Source organism: Falco naumanni, chromosome 5 (assembly GCF_017639655.2).
Source record: "Falco naumanni isolate bFalNau1 chromosome 5, bFalNau1.pat, whole genome shotgun sequence".
Taxonomy (NCBI): Eukaryota; Metazoa; Chordata; class Aves; order Falconiformes; family Falconidae; genus Falco; species Falco naumanni.
In genome coordinates, this window is record NC_054058.1 from 30437457 (window position 1) to 30456234 (window position 18778).

Below are 18778 nucleotides of genomic sequence, written 5' to 3' on the forward strand. Positions count from 1 at the left end.
TCAGTTTCAAAGTTCACAAGCAGAGAAATCAAAGCAAAATTTGGAAGGAAATCCAAATGAAAAGGGGCCCCAGTTTCAGGTTGTTGGTACTTTCAGCTTTTCAGACTCCTCTTTTGAAGTGTATCCAGTCAGGCAACTGAATCGCTAGTCATTTTAGAACTCTTGGGCTCATTCTTTTCTCTTTTCCTCATCTTTTTCTCTTTTCCTCTTCTCTTTTCTATTAAGGTCAAATCCTGCTTCTCCTGATGCCAATAATAAAACTCCCATTGATTTCAACATGAGCAGGAAATATGCAGTTTGCTATTTACCACAACCACCACAATGAATCTCTGGGAAGAATTCATTTATATTCATTCCAACGATGCCATGAAAAATGGGGTTTTGCTATTTTATCACATCCAAACTGTTGCTCTAACTCTAACATCCTAGCTGTTGCTAACAAGTCAGTGATGATTTGTAAACCAACAATTTATGGTAACCACATTCCATCCCCATTATGATGTGTGGTTTGGAAATGGAAAAGTAATCAAGACCTCCTGTTAAGAGACTTTATTTCAGTTGAATGTTTCTGTAAATAAAAGAATTTTGAAAGGATCATTGCTATATGTTTCTAACTCTAAATTGTTCATTTGATCTAGGCCTCATCTATGTTCCATATTCCTGCCAGGCTCTGTCAGGAGTGTGAGATCCCCAACGGTGGCACGAACTTACTGGCAAAACTGTTTCCATCAACGTAAGTGTTTTCACTCAACTGGATAGTTTCACTAGACTGCAACAGCAGTTCCATTTCTTGGAGACAGCTATGTCCATTCCTTGGAATACTTCATCATACTTTATCAGTACACTATAAGGGTACTCTGACATAAATAATGGCCTCCTACTACAGTTACAGTAACAGATTAAAAATTATAGTCAGACCCATGGTATGTAGTAATGCCCTTGGGAACTAAGAGCCTGCGTAGTTTGTGCAACACTGTCTTGGTTGTAAGGATTGTGGGCAGTCACTATGACACTAAGGAAGACTTTCCAGCACTTTGAAGGGAGACCACCTAGAATTACTGGTAAATAGACTCAAACAACAGAATTCTGTTCCAGTACTAGGTTCTGGTACCAACTAGGTTTAAAACCTTCTTTTGATCTCTTTGACACTAATACCCGGTCTTTTCAACCCTATGTAAGAAGCCTAGCTGCCTGGGTTTGAGGTTGGAGACACTTCGGCAACCTGCTAAAGGAGATCTCAAATTAGGCAGTCAAGAGAGTGCCCTAGTTAATCAGCACTAATTATGATGTGATATGAAGATAGAGACCACACTAAATAGGAGATGAAGCCCTCTTCCTACCCCTTCCACTCCAGCAAAAATCGCTGATTATTTTACATATCCCAGGACTGAGCACAATCCAGTGAGGGCAGGATATCAGCTCAAAGGGTTTATATGAATGCTCTGATTTTCTGTTGAACAAAAGACTGACTACTAAAAATCACCCTCAAACTGACTTATTTTGAGACCTAAGAGTATGAATAGGTTTTGAACATGTATGAATCCTCATGAGATGTTCATTAACCTGGCTATACTGTAATAATGTTATGAAAAATTAACTAATATTTTGTTGTTAAGTACTACTTTCTAAGTAGTGATCTCCATAACATTAATGTGAAATACATATATTTTAAAGGACAATTTACCTCATTTGGTACAACAGACTGAAAAATAAGACACAAATCCTGACAAGAGAGGTCTTTCAGCATGGGGGACTACAACCACAGGTCCATGATAAAATGTATTCATGGGCTTAACTCCAGTTTAATGTGTTCTTTCCCACTCCTGACCCTCTGCTGCAAGCTTGATGCCTTCTCACTAGTGCCAGCACAGCTGTTCCTGAGCCTGTGTTGTGAACTAGACCTCTGAAATCTGGTTGAAAAAAGTCAGTATGTTTCAGGGAGACAATAATGTTGAAGTAGTCTCCTGATCTGTCATAGTCATGCTGCCAGGTGTGGTGGACAGCAAGGAGCAGTGGAAAGTGGGACGAGGTTGTAGATGGGAGTGTCTGAAGCCAGTAGTACTGTTGCCAAAGGCAAAACTATAACCTAAACTAGCTTTAGAAAAGAGCCTAAATACTTCACTAAGGAGATAACCACGATACGGTCATACAAGCTGCTAGATAAGGGTTGTGGTGGACCTTGAAAGGCTGAGTTCTACCACACCACACCCTGCAGCCAGCCAGCCACGCAAGTGTGATGTTAGGGGCCACTGCCGCTCAGGCAGTTTCATCCCCCTTGAGCAGCGTTTGATGGCATCTAGCCCCACCAGTTCTAGAAGCAGATAAAAATCTCAAAACTGGTCTACATGATTTTATCCCTACCACTCATTCTTTCCAAACAGTCCTTTAGGGCGTGGAACAGATTTCTGTATCTCTTCTTTATTTTCACAGATGTTTACTACCCCTGTCTATATGGCTTTGGCCTAATATACCATGCTGTTCTTTAATTAGAAAGTTAACGAAAGGAAGAAGATTGTCAACACCTGTCCATCAGTAGGAGCCTGCCAGGTAACGGGGCAAAAGCCGAGCCAGCCGGCAGGTTTACCGTACTGCTAATGCTGCGCTACCACCTTGTGGACAGAAGGCAAATAGCACAGCGCTGCCGGGCAGGCAGGTGCAGGGTCCGCGCGAAATAAACAGCCCAGCTTGGGAAGGTGGCCGCGGGCAGCCTAGCGGACAGGGCAGCGTCGTCTCAGTCCTTCAGGCTGAGCCAGCTCAGGATCTGGGCAGCCGACAGAAGCCAAATAGATTGTGGGAAAATCTGCTGGAGCTCTGGAGTGTGATAGCAGGTGAAGGGTACCCCTTAAAAGGGATATGACAGGCTGATTCTCCTGTAGGATACAGAGAGAAATAAGCAGGAATAAATCATCTTCCTATTATACTAGAGATACCAATGCCTTTATACAGGCAACTCCTAACTGTAGTCCTCAGAGCGACCTGCAGCTTCCTTGACTGTCTTCCTCCTGCTAGCTCAACTGGCAAGCCCTTTGACAGTATATTACTTTGGAGTCCCAACTCCTCCGTGTTCTTCTCTCCACATCCTGGGATTACAGCAGCTCTCTTGCATTTCAGTGCTTTGATTCAGGAAGAATAGAAATCAGAACACCACTTAAAAGATCAGTTACTGAACTTGTTATTCTTAAGGATATTTATCGGTAGCCTCTTCATCCCATCAGGATGAAGTGCCCTATGACACTAAACAGATTCCAAGAGAAGGTGTATTCAAAACCTTATCTTCCTTTTCCCGAAAACAAAAGAATCCTTCTGCAAGTCTGAAACTCTGCACGATCAGGACGCTGTCTTGTGGGCCTCCTCACACATGAACTACATAAGGATTTGAAACAAGCGTTACTCAGGTATCTCAATTACAAGGCAATGATGATTGGCACGGTCTGATTTGGGTCTTACATGGCTGAAGGCAAAAGCTTTCGGGGGACTGATCCTCCTGTTAGTCAATAGGCTAGACATCCAGACTTATGCTGATGCCAAATTCTCTCTGTGGTCTCATGTGACACAAAATCAAACTGAGGCTTTTCACATCCATAAAACATGTCCAAAACCCCTAGTTTATTTCATAATACAGAAAAGCCTTCTTCAATTGCTCTTTTATTATAGTAGTTCTCTTATTGTGGTAAATTAGGTGTCCACTGGAGCAAGCACGTGAACCTGGGCCTCTAACATGACTACAGATTGGCTTAATGATAAGCAGCAGAATTTTCTCTGCTTTCCTTCTGTCTCACCTCGCCCACCCTCTACATTTTCTTAAGACAGTTTGGTCACTTTTTCCAGGATCTCCTCTTCCAAGCTCAAGAATGGTCCATCCTGGCATGCAGGAAGCCAAGGAAAGATGGCAGGAGGCCTGCCTGGATGAAACAAGGAGCTCTAGACAAATCTCAAACGTAAAAAAGAAACATGAGAGAAACATGGAATTAGTTTCAGATCTCCTGTAAAGGAAGACACTTTCTATCATAGATGAGGTTAGGAAAACCAAAGCCCAACTGGAGCTGAATCTGGTAAGGGATATAAAGGGCAAGAGGGAGGGCTTGTACAAGTGTATCTGCAGCAAAAATGGGGGAAATGTAGGCATGCTGCTGAATGGGGTCATGTCAACTGAAAAGGAACTTGGCAGAAAAGGTCTGTTGGCCTGGGGGTACTGGTGGACAACAAGATGACTATAAGCCAGGAGTCTGCACTTGAGGCTAAGATGGCCAACAGCATCCTGGGCTGCATTAGGAAGACCATTGCAGCAGATGGAGGAAGGCAATCCTTTCTTTCTGCACAGCATTGGTGAAACCACATCTGGAGTGCTGTAACCAGCACAAGCCATGAGCATACTGGGGCAAGTCTAATGAAGAGCCATGAAGATTATTTAAGGACTGGAGCACGTGACATACAGAGAGATGCTGAGAAGCTGGGACTGTTCAGCCTGGAAAAGAGAAGGCTCAGTGGGATCTTATCAAAGTGTGTATGAATACCTGATGGGGACAGCAAAGATAGAGACAGACTCTTCTCAGCAGTATCCCACGAAAGGCCAAGAGGCAATGGGCACAAATTCATATACAGGAAATTCCATTTAAACATGAAAAGCTTTTTTTACTGTGAGTGGTCAAACGCTAGAACAGGCTGCCCAGAGAGCTTGTGGAGTCTCTGTCCTTGGAGATATTCAAAGCCTGACTGGACACAATACTGAGCAACCTGGTCTAGTTGTCCCTGCTCTGAGTAGGATGTTGGACCAGACGATCTCCAGAAGTCCCTTCCAACCTCTAAGATTCTGTTCAGTAACATGTTTGTTACTCCAGATGCAGTTCTGATGGGAGCAATGCTCCTGTGTACAACTTCTCATTCTCTTTTTGGCAGAGAGAGGAAAAACATTTCTATCTTTAGATTCTGTTTTCAGGATAAGATTCATACCACAGGTATTGTGGGATATGAGCGAGTCCTCGTGCTCTTTTCAGCACTTTCTGTGCCCTACTTCTCCTGTTGCCCAAAAAAGCTTATTGAAGCATTGCAGCTCCCTTCTGCCCCCAGCTTCTGTTTTACAGGGGATGGGAAAGACCAAAGTTTTTGTTTGGTTGGTTGCTTTTTTGGTGTGGCAAAAGCACAGGATAAGCTTAGGATATGAGGGACAGTAAGTGCACTGCAGGTGCTCTTCCACTCCAGCTCTGTGGAAGAGTGGTCTTTTAATTCAGGGTTAGATCCCTCACCCCTTGCTTTGCCTCAAGCACAGCAAAATTGCTACACAAGACTACCATGAACCTAGGATTCTCTCCTATTTATGCTCACCTGCTGTCCTTTTGCTCCACTTTTCCACTGATCCATACTGTGAAACAGCAGAGCTGCCACAGAGAAATGGATTGTGTACCAAAGACCTGAATCTTAAAGATGTGTTAACTTAATCTACCAAGATCTTGCTAGTGAAAAATTTTCATGTCATGCTGAAAATAACAACTTCTTTACTGAGGATGGAAGTCTGGTAATGTGACAAATGCTGAATCTGTTTCTCTGGAGAGAAACTGCTAGCAGAAGACTCTGTGATAGCATTGTAGGAGGAATTCAGAGCAAAACAGTTTTTGCCGGGTTTTGTTGGTGCCCTCAGCTATGGGAGTACATTCTTCCTCACTTCTATGAGTTGGGTTGCTTATATAAAAAATTACTTCCCCTTGCTCCATGTTTCCTAAATGATGTAATTTATCTTACCCTGCCTTACACACAAATATAAACAGGATTCCGTCATCTCAAAACTGATATATTAAAAAGCGCAAAACCTGAAATTCGTTTTGTCAATTCTCAGGCAACACAGTGGGCCATGTAGCATAGCCTAAGACAGCTTTCCTGAAACTGGTGGTGTAACACCATTTTAATTTCAGCTTATCAGATTTAAGCCATCAGTGGGAATCATACTGGACCAACAGTCCTCTGTAACAGCTTTGGCTTCTTAAGCACCTAAAGGCTTAGTAAACTGCTGGAATGTGAAGAATGATTTGCAGAAATTAATCAGGAAAGTCTTTGTATGGCACATCTTTGCTATTCAAGGAGTAGTGTGACATGTTCTCTACTTTTCTGCGTAGATATCACTGCTTCTTTGCTTTGTGTTTTCAGTCTGGTTCCTAGACAAAGAGAGATGTCAAGGCAATAGGAAAGTAAATTTTCTCCACCCAGATCTGAGTTTTTTATCTATCTTTGACTCCATTTAACCAAGTAAGATAACAATGCAGAAACTAATGATGTATCACAAAATGCTGAGAAAATATGCTTGAATGGTTTGCCCACAACCAAAGAGGCAATATTATCATAAAGCCATTACCACATTAGTGATGCTGTGGCTTTATTACCAAATTGTGTATGTACTTGATAACACTATTGGATGATACATTTGTAATAGAAAGCCCATTGTGGTAACCTTTGACTTGTTTCTTGCCCGGGGATAAAGATTTGTAATTGGAAGAAAGTTACAACAAGCAACAGTGACTAGCAAGTTTCATTTACGAAACTCCTTCCTCCTCAGGCTCCCTGCAGCTAACACAATATTTCATAAAGGGGGCTAAAATTCAGATTTGGTTACAAAGCCTGCCTTTGTAGGACACTAGAGACACAAGGATTGAGTGAAATCATTTTGTTTACTCAGATTTAAACCAAGAAATATGAACTAATGCAAGAGTCAGAACCAAATTGAAATGTCTGAAGTACAAGACTTAAACACTACAAAATTCATATCATCATCCAACACACATTCCATTTCTAACCCATCAGTTTTGGGATTCATTCAGGAAATACTTAAAAACAGGCCTTTTTTTTTTTTTTTATGGGTTCTATTGAGAATGTTTCTAACACTCTTTTAAAAAACATAATTATGATCATCTGTGTCATCTTGTGAGATATTCTTGAAAGACAGCATTTGTTAATTAACAAATTAATAGATATTTTCCTTCTATGAGTTTGTTTTAATTGTCTATTTATATCAGAGTATTTAAAATGTACCGGTCTACCACTTCAAGGAATCTTTCTATAATACTGATAGTTGGGGGTTTTTTAAGAGGAAAGTACCAAATGCAGCACAGTGATATAACTGTAAATGAATCCTTTATTCTGACTTCTACATTTTAGCTATTAGCCTGCTCAAGAGAAATTTTGCTGTTGATTCAGAGTCTGTAAGTGGGATCGGTCAAACTGGCTTCACTAAAGTCAACAGCACATCCTGCCTAATATTGCATGCCATGCTCAAACACCACAACTTCAGCGACAGCTGAAATAGGCCACATAATTGTAAATGGTATCCAAAATCATTACAAAGCTGACAGGTCAGATACTGAAATTCCAGACTGGGGGATTTTTCTAGTTACTGTACCTGTACATAGCAGGTGTTACGTGTTATGTTTTAAATTTAGTAGTTTATATTTGAATCTATCATGAGTAATTTTGTGAAAGGCATACCTTGAAAACTAACACTAATGGTTGTGGATGAGACTAGAGATTCGGTTTGGATACACCAAGTGGTAGCTGTCATCTCTTCTACCAGAATGTAACCATTTTGCCAGGTCTTAATTGCCTTCAACAATAGGCCAGGTTTAAGTTTAAGAGGGTTCATTTGTTGCTCAAGTTCCGCTCAAACTCTGGGAAAATAATATTAAACTTTCTCATGTTCAGTGAGTTAATTTTCCCCATTTCCAAACACAAGTCAAAGGGATCAATAAAAAATATTTTAGATAAAAGGAAAAAAGACTACTTTTGACAAAACAGTTAAGCAGGGTAAGAGACAACACCTAGCATACAACTATAGCAATAACAATTTTACAGTCTTCTGCTGGAGGAGCAGTGCTTGGCCAGTTGCTTGCTTTTGTCTCCTAAGGTTGCCTTCACTCAAAATTTGGGACTCTTGTGTCTTGCAGCGCAGCAAGGCCTCATCATCTTCAGCTTTTCCACACACAATGTAAAAAACTCTTTCCCGAAACTCCTTTTCTACTTTCTAGCATTTGTACCCTATGCTGAAAGTAAATGCCCAAGATAAGGTTAACACTCCTCAGGCACAGTTAAAAAAAACTTAACTGACCTTAACTCCTTCCTACACTCTTGCAGGCACAAACTTTCCTCCTTTATGCTAAAAAACCTTCCTTTCCAACAGAAATGTTTCTCTAATATAATGAAACAGCATACGCAAAATAAACATGCTTTAGACCTATCTACTAGTCCTTTCCATTCCTTGTCCCCTTGCTCTGCCAGTTGTCAGCCAGACTCCTTTTCTAGTCTGACTTTCTTTCCCTGAGGAATTCTTGTGGAGGGAGAGAGTGCCAGAGATTGCTTTCACTTTGGGCCTCAGCCACCAGCGTTACCCAAAGTTAATGTATATTTAATACGATACAGCCAGTAACCCTTTCTGCCAACCTCTGATCATGTGCCAGCTGAAGAGTGCTGCGAAGTAACGTCCTCTAACTAAATCTCAAAGCCCAAGTATAAACTCCTGATTAGTGGTGGGTGAGATTACTAGGGATGTATGCATATACCCCTCTGTTTCTTTGCCAGCTGGAATTTCTCCATGCTGTAGGATATCTACGGAAGCAGGCTCCAGAAAACCTTCTGGTTTTGCAGTACATGTGCAAGGCAAAGCTACCGAAGGGTTTTTCCTGGTAACTTCATTTCCTGCCTGAAGCCGTCATGTAACACTTCTGTGCCTGGTTAATTGATGGTCATGATGCAATGGGTAAGTTATGGCATTTCAGCGATGGGTGTAAGGCAATCTTCGTGTGTGTAGTTGAAAAGGAACAATTTCATGGGTTAGGTTTCTTCAGGAATACACTATCATTTCCACAGAAGTTTGCTTTTTTTTTGTTTGCTTCTTCCTTCATGGACCACCAGAGACAAAGATGACTGAGTGTAAAGCAGTTTCCATTCTTGGAAGATCTTTCTCCCACCCCCCTGTATTTCTTTAATTGGTTAAGTAAGGTTTAGGTTCACCAGGTAGTATAAAGGTCAAAATGTTAAGGGAACCAAAGGGAAGTGATTGAGAAGGTCTTTCTGAGGATGACAGCTCTGCCTTGTAATACAATACTATTTCTCCTGGGAGTGGGTGGGAGGCCTGCCTAAATTTCCTCTTCCTGTCCTGCCAAATTCCCCAAATTGCATAACTGTGTATTCTCCTTACACAGTGGTACCCTTGGCATCCCTAGTGAATCTGCAGGGAAGTAGTGAAGCAGCTGGAGGCTTGAAGGTTGACCAAAATTGGTAGAGGACAGACTTGGTTAGCCAAAAAACAAAACAAACCCAAACCCACAAACTGAATTTACTAACTCTCCCATGTATAACAGAACACAATACACATTTAATAATATACACTATTTTGCTCTAAATGCACTCCATCTAGGAAAAATAAGTTTATCGGGATAAGCGAAGGACCCTTGGGGAGTTCATCAGTTCAGTTTCAAGTCACAAGATGTGTTTTACTTGGCTTTGGAGCCTTCTTGTGCAAGATTAATGTGAAACTGCTGAAATGCAAACTGACAAAAAGACATATTTTTACCAATTGGTGCTTTTTCCTCTGTGCCATTATTTTCATTGGGAGGCCCCATCACTGCCTTCCCCATCACCCCTGCCTTAGACTGACAGGAGTATGAGGTACTTCTTGGCTTCTGTGAGGAAATGAAAGAATGACTATTTGAAGAGCAACATGACCAGTGTACCTCATAAGGATGTAATCCTGAAGGCTTTTGCTTTGTCACTAGACTGAATCAGAAGGGAAGAATTTGGACCTCCTTAGCAGGGAGTGTCAAACGTGGTTATCCTGGGGTAGGTTTTGCCTGAGTAAGGAGGGAAAGATTTGCCTCCTTTGGAAAAATATTTATGCTTCTTAAAAGTTCAAGTAGCCAAATTCATTACTTTTGAAGCTTTGCTAAGCTTCACTGGAGCCTACTGTAGCCATGTAAGCGGGCTGATTGTCATTAAGACAATAAAAAAGCAAGCACACCCACAGAGGTTTTGATAAACCTGCTCTTACTGTCTGCATACAGCACCTTAAATAGGCTCAGGGCTGTCGCTGGGATTGCTCAAGAGATTGGGTACTACTCAACGTGTGTAAGGGTGGGAGAATCTGGCTCCAAATGGTTTCTTTTTCTCTCCTTGCTACAGGAACTGGAAAAGACAAGGGTGTGTGGGCGGGCCTGGAGTCCCTCCAAGGAAAGTGTGAGGCCTTGGGCAAAACAAATCCATCAGGTCTCTCATTTCTTCCAAGTATAGGTCTGTTCTGAGCAATAGCCAAACTCAAGTCTAAACTCCACATTCAACTGTTTCACGGGGAATACGTGAAAAAGGCCCTATGGCCTACAGAGTCCATCTATAGAAAATATTTTGATAGCTCTTCTGCTCTGGCATTATCTTCCACTTAAAAAGAAAGAAAAAGAAAACACACAAAACTGAAGCACATGGTTCAATTTTCACTGTAAAACAACTGATTGATGAAAATAATACTTCTGAAAACAATCTGTTGTGAGCTATCAAGGATCTTTGCCTGTGCACCAATTGGCAGGAAGCAGACAGATAAATTATTACAATATGTAACAAAACAAACTGGTCTGAAGAGAAATGGTATTTGTGTGTGGGGTGTGTGTGTATGAGCAGGATAAGTAGAATTAAATCCATAAAAGTATGCTAAGAGATCATCCTCCATCGCAGCAGAAATATACTGGAAGGAAAGAAAGTTGCTTCAGCTCTGTCCCTGTCTGAATCTCTAGGAGAACAGGGTTTATGATATGCAAGTGTTCTCCTGAAGAAGAACAGATGAATCCTGGACTTAAATGAAAAATAAAAAAAGAACTTGGGATGTTCCTGCTCTTGAGAGGTAGGGGTCTTATAGCCATTTTTGTCAAGATGCTTCAAATTTTTCAGGCATCACCACATCTTAATAAAATGGAGAAGTTGCAGTAACTCCCCAGATCTTGAATACTCTATTACCACCCGTGGGGAAATTTTCTGAAGTGCTTATAGACATGAAGATTTAAGAGGCAAAATCCCATTAACTTTCTATAAGACAGTTTCTTTATAGCCCGGCATGTGAAAAAACTACAGTGAGATAAGCTCTGTACGAAGTAACAGCATGTGAATTGTTGTGTTGTGACTTTCCGTGTTCATGCTCCTATCCCACAGTGACCTTACAGCTGAAGCAGAGATGGTGACTCCTTTTCCATCAAGAGCCGAACCACATCACATTTGCCTCAGAGCTCAGACCATGTACCCTGGCAGCTGGTGGATAGCAGTGGACAAGCCTGCTGTCTGCCACGTGATAAATATACTTCTGAAAAGATAAGTAGAGCTTCTAAATTGTGCAGGATAAATCTTCCTTGATATTTGTGGGTCACTGTCACCCAGCCTGAGCCATCAGATCCACACTGACCCTGTTCATGCCATACCCGTAACCCGCATCAACCTTGTCTGTTTCCCTTGATGCTAAGAGGAGAGGGAATCTTTCCAGGCATGAGCCTCATCTTCTTTTCCTGAACTAGGCCCTACTTGTGCATAGTAGAGGGGGGAAGTGGACACACAAAGCATGAAAGTCTGGAAAAGGCAATTCTGGGAAATGTGACCTGCAGGGTGTAGTTAAATTTCAGACACTTATTAGAGAGGGACTGGAGACGGAGTCAAGATGAGTTGGAGCATGTATCTGATATTGTTCCCATAGTAAGGCTTATATGGGTGCTAGTAGTTGATCTTAGGTTTTACAATAGATGTTCCATAGATGTGGCATTTTGGTTATTACTGCAATCATCATGACTTCAACAAGAAAAAAAGATTTTTAAAGGTCTCCAGAAGTATCCAAATCCCATTAAAATACAGTGACACTCTTTCTTAAAGGCTTCTTTGAAAATCCTTCCTTACACCTCTACTTCCTCCCCAGAATCCAAATGTCCTTTTCAGATTAAGCATCCTTATATGTGACAGAGCCAGAGTATCATGGACTTATTATTTTCTGCTGGTTTTAGCCAAGGGACAAATATTCTGCAATCTAAACATGACAGGAAATTTTTTTGCCATATTTGAAGGCTGCTGAATGTGGTGAGTGGCTAAAAAATAAATAGTGAGCAGAAGTAAAGGGTTCCTCTTACAAACTCTTGCATTTGCACATTGTAAGGGAACCGTTCATAGCCTGTGAGCACAATAGCTGATAGTAATTGCTAGCAGAAATTAGCTAGCTGCAGGGACTGCTAACTGTAGGCAGCTAGCCAACCTAAAATATTGTGATCATGTCATTTAAGTAAGCAGCAAGTAAAAGAGTGTGTGGCTGAAGAATTACTGTGCTACTTTGTGACCATAACTTGAAAAGGTGACAGGTGAATAAAAAAAAAAAAGCCTGTAAGAGTCCAATAGTAACAGATAAATACACTCCAAACAGCTGTAGCTCATTTCACCTACCAAAATTGGAGTAATTTGGTCTTGTTTGTCATTGAAACATACTCAATAGGAACTCATTAATGTGGCTAAGTCAGCAGCCTAAATTACAGCAAAAAGATTAGCTTAACAGAGCTGTTTTGTGGGTTACAGATTTTCACATGCAACTACAAATTCATCACTAAATCTTGAAGTGCTGGAACCATCTACAAGTATCTCTGTGCCAGGTAAGATGTACTGCTGTAGTTTTAAGAGAGGTTTTCAAGGGCCAGGCAAAGGTTTTTCAGTTCCTCTTTCATTTGACAGAGTGCCCTCTTGACTTTCTGAGGTGTGTTCATAACCTCTACGCTGCTGGTGAAAGGGTCATAGTGCAGAGAAAAAGGTTTCTTGATCTTCATCGCATAGTTTCTGTGGGGGAAGAAGACAGAGCTGCTGGTTCAGAAGCCATTTCCCTAAGGGTAACACCTGCAGGACCTAACTCCTCAGTACGTAGGCATGGACTTACTGGGGAGCAGAGGCTGCTGTGACACCTCCTCACTGTTACTCCTTAACACTGCCTGGAGCAGTATATCCTCCCCATGGCTGAACTACTTGCAGCCCAAAAGATCTGCAGTGCCTGCTTTTCAGCGTGGCTGGCTCAGACCCGTCTGTGCTCTCACAGCTCTACGTTAACACAATTCAGAGTTATTACAACCACAAGCTGAGGAATGCAGGAACACAGCCCGTCTGCCGCCTTCACTTCCAAGAAATAACCTGGAGTAGCTCTTTCTGTGTAAAATTCTAAAAATCTGATGCTACTAGGCATCCTGGGCTATTTTGCTGTCTCTATTAAAAGAAAAATCACAATTGCTTGCCATTTTTGACAATGTTTCCAGTAAGAAAATGCTGGTAGGAACCCCCTGTACTGATGTTGCCTTATGTTTTCTGTTCTGACAGATTCTTGTGCCTTCAGTTATTTTGAGCAGCTTTGGCTGCACCACTATCTTGACAAAATGTATGAAAAACCTTCAAGTCTGAGAGTAGTGTATTCCTTGTCCTTGTAAGTTCTGTTCAGGTTTGCCTGAGTCAAATGCTCTTGAAAGTCCTCTCTCTTCTGCCAGTATGTTCTCAACCACATTTTTATACACATTAATAGTTTAATGTGAACCTCCAGGTTTAAGATGAGGCACCTAATTTGCCATGCTATAACCCCAGCAGACAGTGCTGCTGGGGAAGAGGTGGAGGGGAGTAGGGAAGAAATCTGGACCAGGTTCTCTTCCTCTAATAAATTCCTCATTTCAGCTCCTACATGCTCCTCAGTAGCTTCACAACCAGCCTCCTGCATCCAGCCAGAATAAGTCATGTTGTTCTAACTGTTGATGAATGCCAGAATTTAAACCCTGCTTAGTTAAAAAAAAAAAGGATATTTTCTGTATAACATAACACAGTCAAAGAAATACATTTAGAAACACCTCAAGCTAATTTGAGGTAATGTTATTTAGGTTGCAGTCAGCTACTTTGTAGAAATTAGATTGCCTGTGAATGCTGATTCTGCATTCTTGTGCAGATATAATCAGAGGAGAAAGGCAATCTTGTTTTTAAGCCCCCTGCTGATCCATGTTAATTCCTGAGTCTGCTATAAAATTTCCATGTGACCTTGGGTAAATCAGTTCTTCATGACATCCTATTTGTATGGACTAGCACATAGGCACCCCAACTGTGGGACTGCGCTCTACTCTTACTCAATTACAGTTACAGAATTTACTTCAGAAGTTCCTAAAAAGAGGCATTGCTAAGATGAAGCATGAGACAGGGCATAATAATACATAGTTATGATTTTCTATGAAGCTTTTCAGAAATAAACAATCTCATATTTAACTTTGTTGTAAAAAAAGCCACTGTGCAGAGGAAGTTGTGCTGTGAGATAGCCTGGTGTGGTTACTGCAGTAGTGGTAGATGTATTTGAGATTAGGATATAAGCCAGTGTGCCCCCCTCAATGAAAATATCCACAAACACTTTACTTACTGAAGCTTGGCCTTGGCATCTTCCAAATTTTCTGCTACGAAATAGACAGGCTGGAAGGCTTGATCCTGATAGGGGTGAACTGCAGTCACTTCTGGATCAAAAGGCTTGTACTCTGGCTTGTTTGATAAAGCGTACTTTGTAATGAGAACAACAAAGGTTAGAGCAGGTGAACGAACATAGCAAGAATTAGTGCCTAATGGGCTGTGAAATGCTCTTTGTGGAACACTTAAAGGTAATATCAAGTCCTATTCTTTCACAGGTGAAAGATGCTTTCATAATTAGCAGTTAATAAAAAATTAATATTTTTTAAAAGAATAAAGAAATATGTATGTCCTGTATTACAGTGATGTACAATTGGGTACCATAGTTACATTCTCAGACAGGGAGGGGAAAGTCTATGCCACCCCCTAAAATCTGAATATGTAGAAGAAAAAACAACATCCCGCTGCTTTTTTCAGCTAGTATGATAGAAGATTCACAGTCCTGTGCAACACTGTTTCAAAGTCTCCAGCCCATGTCACAAATCTTACATTTCCTGCTGCATTGAAGGACAGGATGCTCCTGGTATTTTCTGCACAGCTTTCGTGCCAGTTAAGAAACCTGAAAGCTTCCCTGAAACCCAAGATATAAGTTACACTGTATGTTCTTCTACATTGTCCCTTCAGGCAGACAGGAGGATTATGGACGACACTTATGTCCACACTGCAGTCTGTAGGCACATCTACTTTGCTTACGCATACTGGAGACCACCTTTCAGCCAGCCAGCAGCAGAGCTGGTGACGATGCAATTGCGTAGGTATGGGTGTTGGTTGTTTAGTACCTGCAGAGGGCCCTGGGAAGGCAGCACAGCTCAAGCTAAAAGTGAGTTCCTGTACCATCTGTCTGCCCCTGAAACCCAAGTGAGATCGTTCCAAGCTAGCTCAGCTCCAGTAATGCTAGAACAGCACTGTAGATGTGCCTAAAAGCTGGTTTGGCCTCCACTTGGCCAGGTTGGTGAGTGCCATGGCCACTTTGGTCAAGTGTCCTGGGTACAAACAAAAAGGAAAAGGCAGCTCATTCCAGTCAATGTCAAGACCTTTCTTTCCACCTTCAGCCTGGGCAGTGGGCCCCATCCACCTAGGGACAGTCTTTTAGTAAGCACCTCTTCACGGAGATCTGCCTGTTTGTCTTTCTCTCTTCTTGTCCCAGCCTTCAGAAGGCTCCCTTTGCTATTTTTTCATCCAAATGCCAACTCCTACGATACTTGTATATAACTAGTAAGAGTGGGTGACACTGCACAAGACTTTCAGCAAAATCTGCTATCCAGAAAAATTCAGATAGTAACCTTAACCATGTTTTTAGGTATTTCACTGAACTGAGCCTGAACTCTCCATCACTGGAGGCCTGCCTTAACCAGTAGGCCAATTTGCTGCGGAACTTGTGCAGAAATTAACACAGGACTTAAGAAAAAAAAAAAAAAAAACAAACCGAACTAGAATATAAAATGGTAAAAGATGGTGTTCTTTCTGTTCTTCATTTTCAGTGTGTAATTGAAGAATAAACCTTGGCGAGCACTCATACAATCCAAGATGGATGGTATACACAAACATGAGGCTGCTCTTATAATCTTAGAAGCTCTGGGGACTAATGGGAAAAGATTTCAGAAACTCAAGACCTGACAGGGGTCCTGCTATGCTGTCAGTGTTGAAGCAGAATTGAAATCCCACTGATTTCAGTGGAAGTTCAGCTCAAAACCGGATGGCCTTAAAGGCCTCTACAAGTTAAGTACTTGTGCTGCAAGAAAAGCATATGTAGCACAGAGTGCTGCCAGAAGTGTGGTATGAACCATAAGATTTTACAGTATGTAGGACAGAGTCCAGCTGAGTGTTAACAGGAGAAGCATTTTGGATAATGTAGAACAGCTGACAGAATATAGCGAAATAAACAGTGCAATACTGAGAGCTGTTGGGGAGGAATTCTTACAGTTCAGAGGAGGCAAGGCTGGCCAGCAGTCAGACCCATTACAACTGTTCAGTTTAGACTTGGGTATGGTTATGCTGTCCTTCCCGATACCTAGCTGCTGTCACTAAAGGATTTGTTGGATAACATGGATTTGAGCCCAAGTCTCATGCCAAGGGTGTCTAGCTCTAATTTCCATCCTCTGTCTTTCTCCAAAGCCATGACCTGAGTTTGAACAGGATCAACTCATCCACAGAAAATAACTGCCTGAATCTGAGTTCAAACTGGTCAGAGTGGGTGCTGTGGAGAAGAGGAAAACATTTTGAAGATTTCATAGTCAGGATTGGTTCCCTGGGTTACAATCGCACACCCACAGAGAGTCAGTGCAGGCTGCAGTTCAGGAATGTTCCCAGGCTCCTTACTGATGCTAAGTTCTCACATAACACTAGCTGGACATACTGCTGCTCACTCTCTCCAGCTGGTTAACGTTATCTTCTTATAGCCAACCACCTAGCCTTAGTAACTCATGCCTCTATTGCCTCCTCAGTGACCAAATCATCCTGTTACTACTGGTTCAGAAGCCTTCAGTGATGAGGAAACCTCTCCTTTGTGCAGGTCGCTGCAGCATGTCTCCTCCATCACATGAGCTGCCGTGAGTCTGCCTGTACCGAATATACCCATCAGCTAAATTATAGTCAAGTTTGGGGCCTCCATGCAGAAGCTCACAACTGGGCCCATACTGAGAAGACTGGCAGATAATTATCAGGATGGACAACAGCTTTCTCCCAAGCAGTAGCAAAACTTACCTAGAGCTTTCTTAAAAGCCAGTCTAAGACTGCAAAATGAGCTTTACAAGAAACTGAAGGCTATCATGAGCCTCACTATTTTCCATTCTGTCTTCCTCTTAACAAAACTGCCTAGATATTGCTGTGTTTCTAAAAAAAACCCCTTCTATGAAATAGACACTGCACTGCACATATTTCCTCTCCTGAGCTGCAAAAGAAACAGTTGGTATACATTTTCAAGTTGCTAGCAGGTGCTTAGACATAGGATCTCAGCACTTTACTCACATTGCCACTGTCTATACTGAAGTTAGAATTGGATGCTTATGCATATGAGAATGATTACACAGAAACATTTCTGTATTTCAGTTTTGTTCCAAATAAAAATCTGTGACATAAAAGCCATAAAAGGAAACTTCAAAACTTCAGGCAACGGATATAAATAATTTGCGTACAAGAAGTTTCAGGTGCTCCAGGTGAAGAGCACAGAGCCCACTAAGTCCAAAAAGTTACATGCTGCTGAACTTGGTTGGCACAGGGATTGTACAGGGCACACAGCAGCATTACTGCTGAACTACTTGCCCATCTTCAAACTGTCTTAGGCATTACATGCAAGATGGACACAGTTTTGGAAGGGGGCTAATCCTTCATTACTTATTGAATATCAATGCTATCACAACTGTAATTTCAGTAATGTGAAGGATGAAGATCTAGGTGGACCCAGCCATATCAAAAGTTTCTCCAGCAGCATTACCCAACCACTGCTGATAATAAAATGACAAAAAAATGACAAGAATCTGCCATTTATCAACTCAAGGACAGTTACTACTTCTATTGTCAACTTTAGAGGTAGGAAATTTGAGATGCAGTTATATATTTTGTATATACTGTTGCTTTATACAGCACAGCTTTGTGAACAAGCAGTTCTTGCCTACTGCTTTAATCAAAAGCAGAAGAGCTTGTTGGTGTCTGGTGAGGAAAAGGGTAGAAAGAGAGGAGGGAGAGCACAAATCTGGTACACTCAACCCCAGCCACCAAAACTGAGCACTTCTTATGCAACTTTTAACTTCATCTGTGTCAAAATTAAACAGAAAAAGGAGGTAACATCATGTAGATAGATTCTGTGGTGCATATTATAGGAAAGCTACACGAGCATCAGAGACATGATTACTTCTGCCCTATAGTACCCTCTTTAACATGTAAATGCACTTGATTTAAGAATATAAAGTATTCAGGCAGGCAGAGCAGAATAAATGTTGCCTTGAACTGTGCTTTAATATTGGACCTTTTTGGTTTTACCAAGAAAATAAAACCAATCCAAGGTTTCCTGTCTAAGTTTTGAACTTATCATAGAACAGACACGTAAACCAAACGCATTGGGCTTGAGCCTGATTTGTAGAAGAGCTCATTTATCTGCTGTTTCAAACCTATGCATTTCACTGTTCTACAGACGAGTGCCGTGATGCTGCTAGCACACTTCTGCTCATGTTCATGGGCAGTCAGGCTCAAGATCAGGCTGCTATGTAGAAACGGAAAGCACATTTATTTCTCTAGGGGGCTAATGAGCATGCGGATCTCAGTTTATCAGGAAAGCAAGCTCTGCAAATGCTTGAAAAGAGCGTTTTCTGTTTTCCTTTGGCTCTTA

General features: G+C 41.5%; 1 protein-coding gene and 1 long non-coding RNA gene across 8 annotated transcripts in view; one reads left to right on the forward strand and one right to left on the reverse strand.

The window, feature by feature from the left end:
- Positions 1-15039, forward strand: part of LOC121088479 — a 58001-nt gene extending 42962 nt beyond the window's left edge. The window contains exons 4-6 of the long non-coding RNA XR_005827964.1: positions 639-12635; positions 13345-13447; positions 14872-15039. This is a non-coding gene — a long non-coding RNA (uncharacterized LOC121088479). The remainder of the gene's footprint in view (positions 1-638; positions 12636-13344; positions 13448-14871) is intronic.
- Positions 1-18778, reverse strand: part of LOC121088478 (tyrosine 3-monooxygenase-like) — a 48681-nt gene that overhangs the window by 4178 nt on the left and 25725 nt on the right. For 3 of the 7 annotated variants that reach the window (XM_040594656.1, XM_040594657.1, XM_040594655.1), the window contains 2 exons: positions 14414-14547; positions 12420-12816 (listed from right to left, as the gene is read on the reverse strand). The exons of 1 other annotated variant lie outside the window; for it this stretch is intronic. In XM_040594656.1, the coding sequence (XP_040450590.1) occupies positions 12657-12816; positions 14414-14547 (294 nt within the window). In that variant the 3' untranslated portion in view covers positions 12420-12656. Of the gene's footprint in view, positions 1-12419; positions 12817-14413; positions 14548-18778 lie in introns of those variants that run through there. 3 more of the 7 variants (XR_005827961.1, XR_005827962.1, XR_005827960.1) reach the window with 1 other exon arrangement.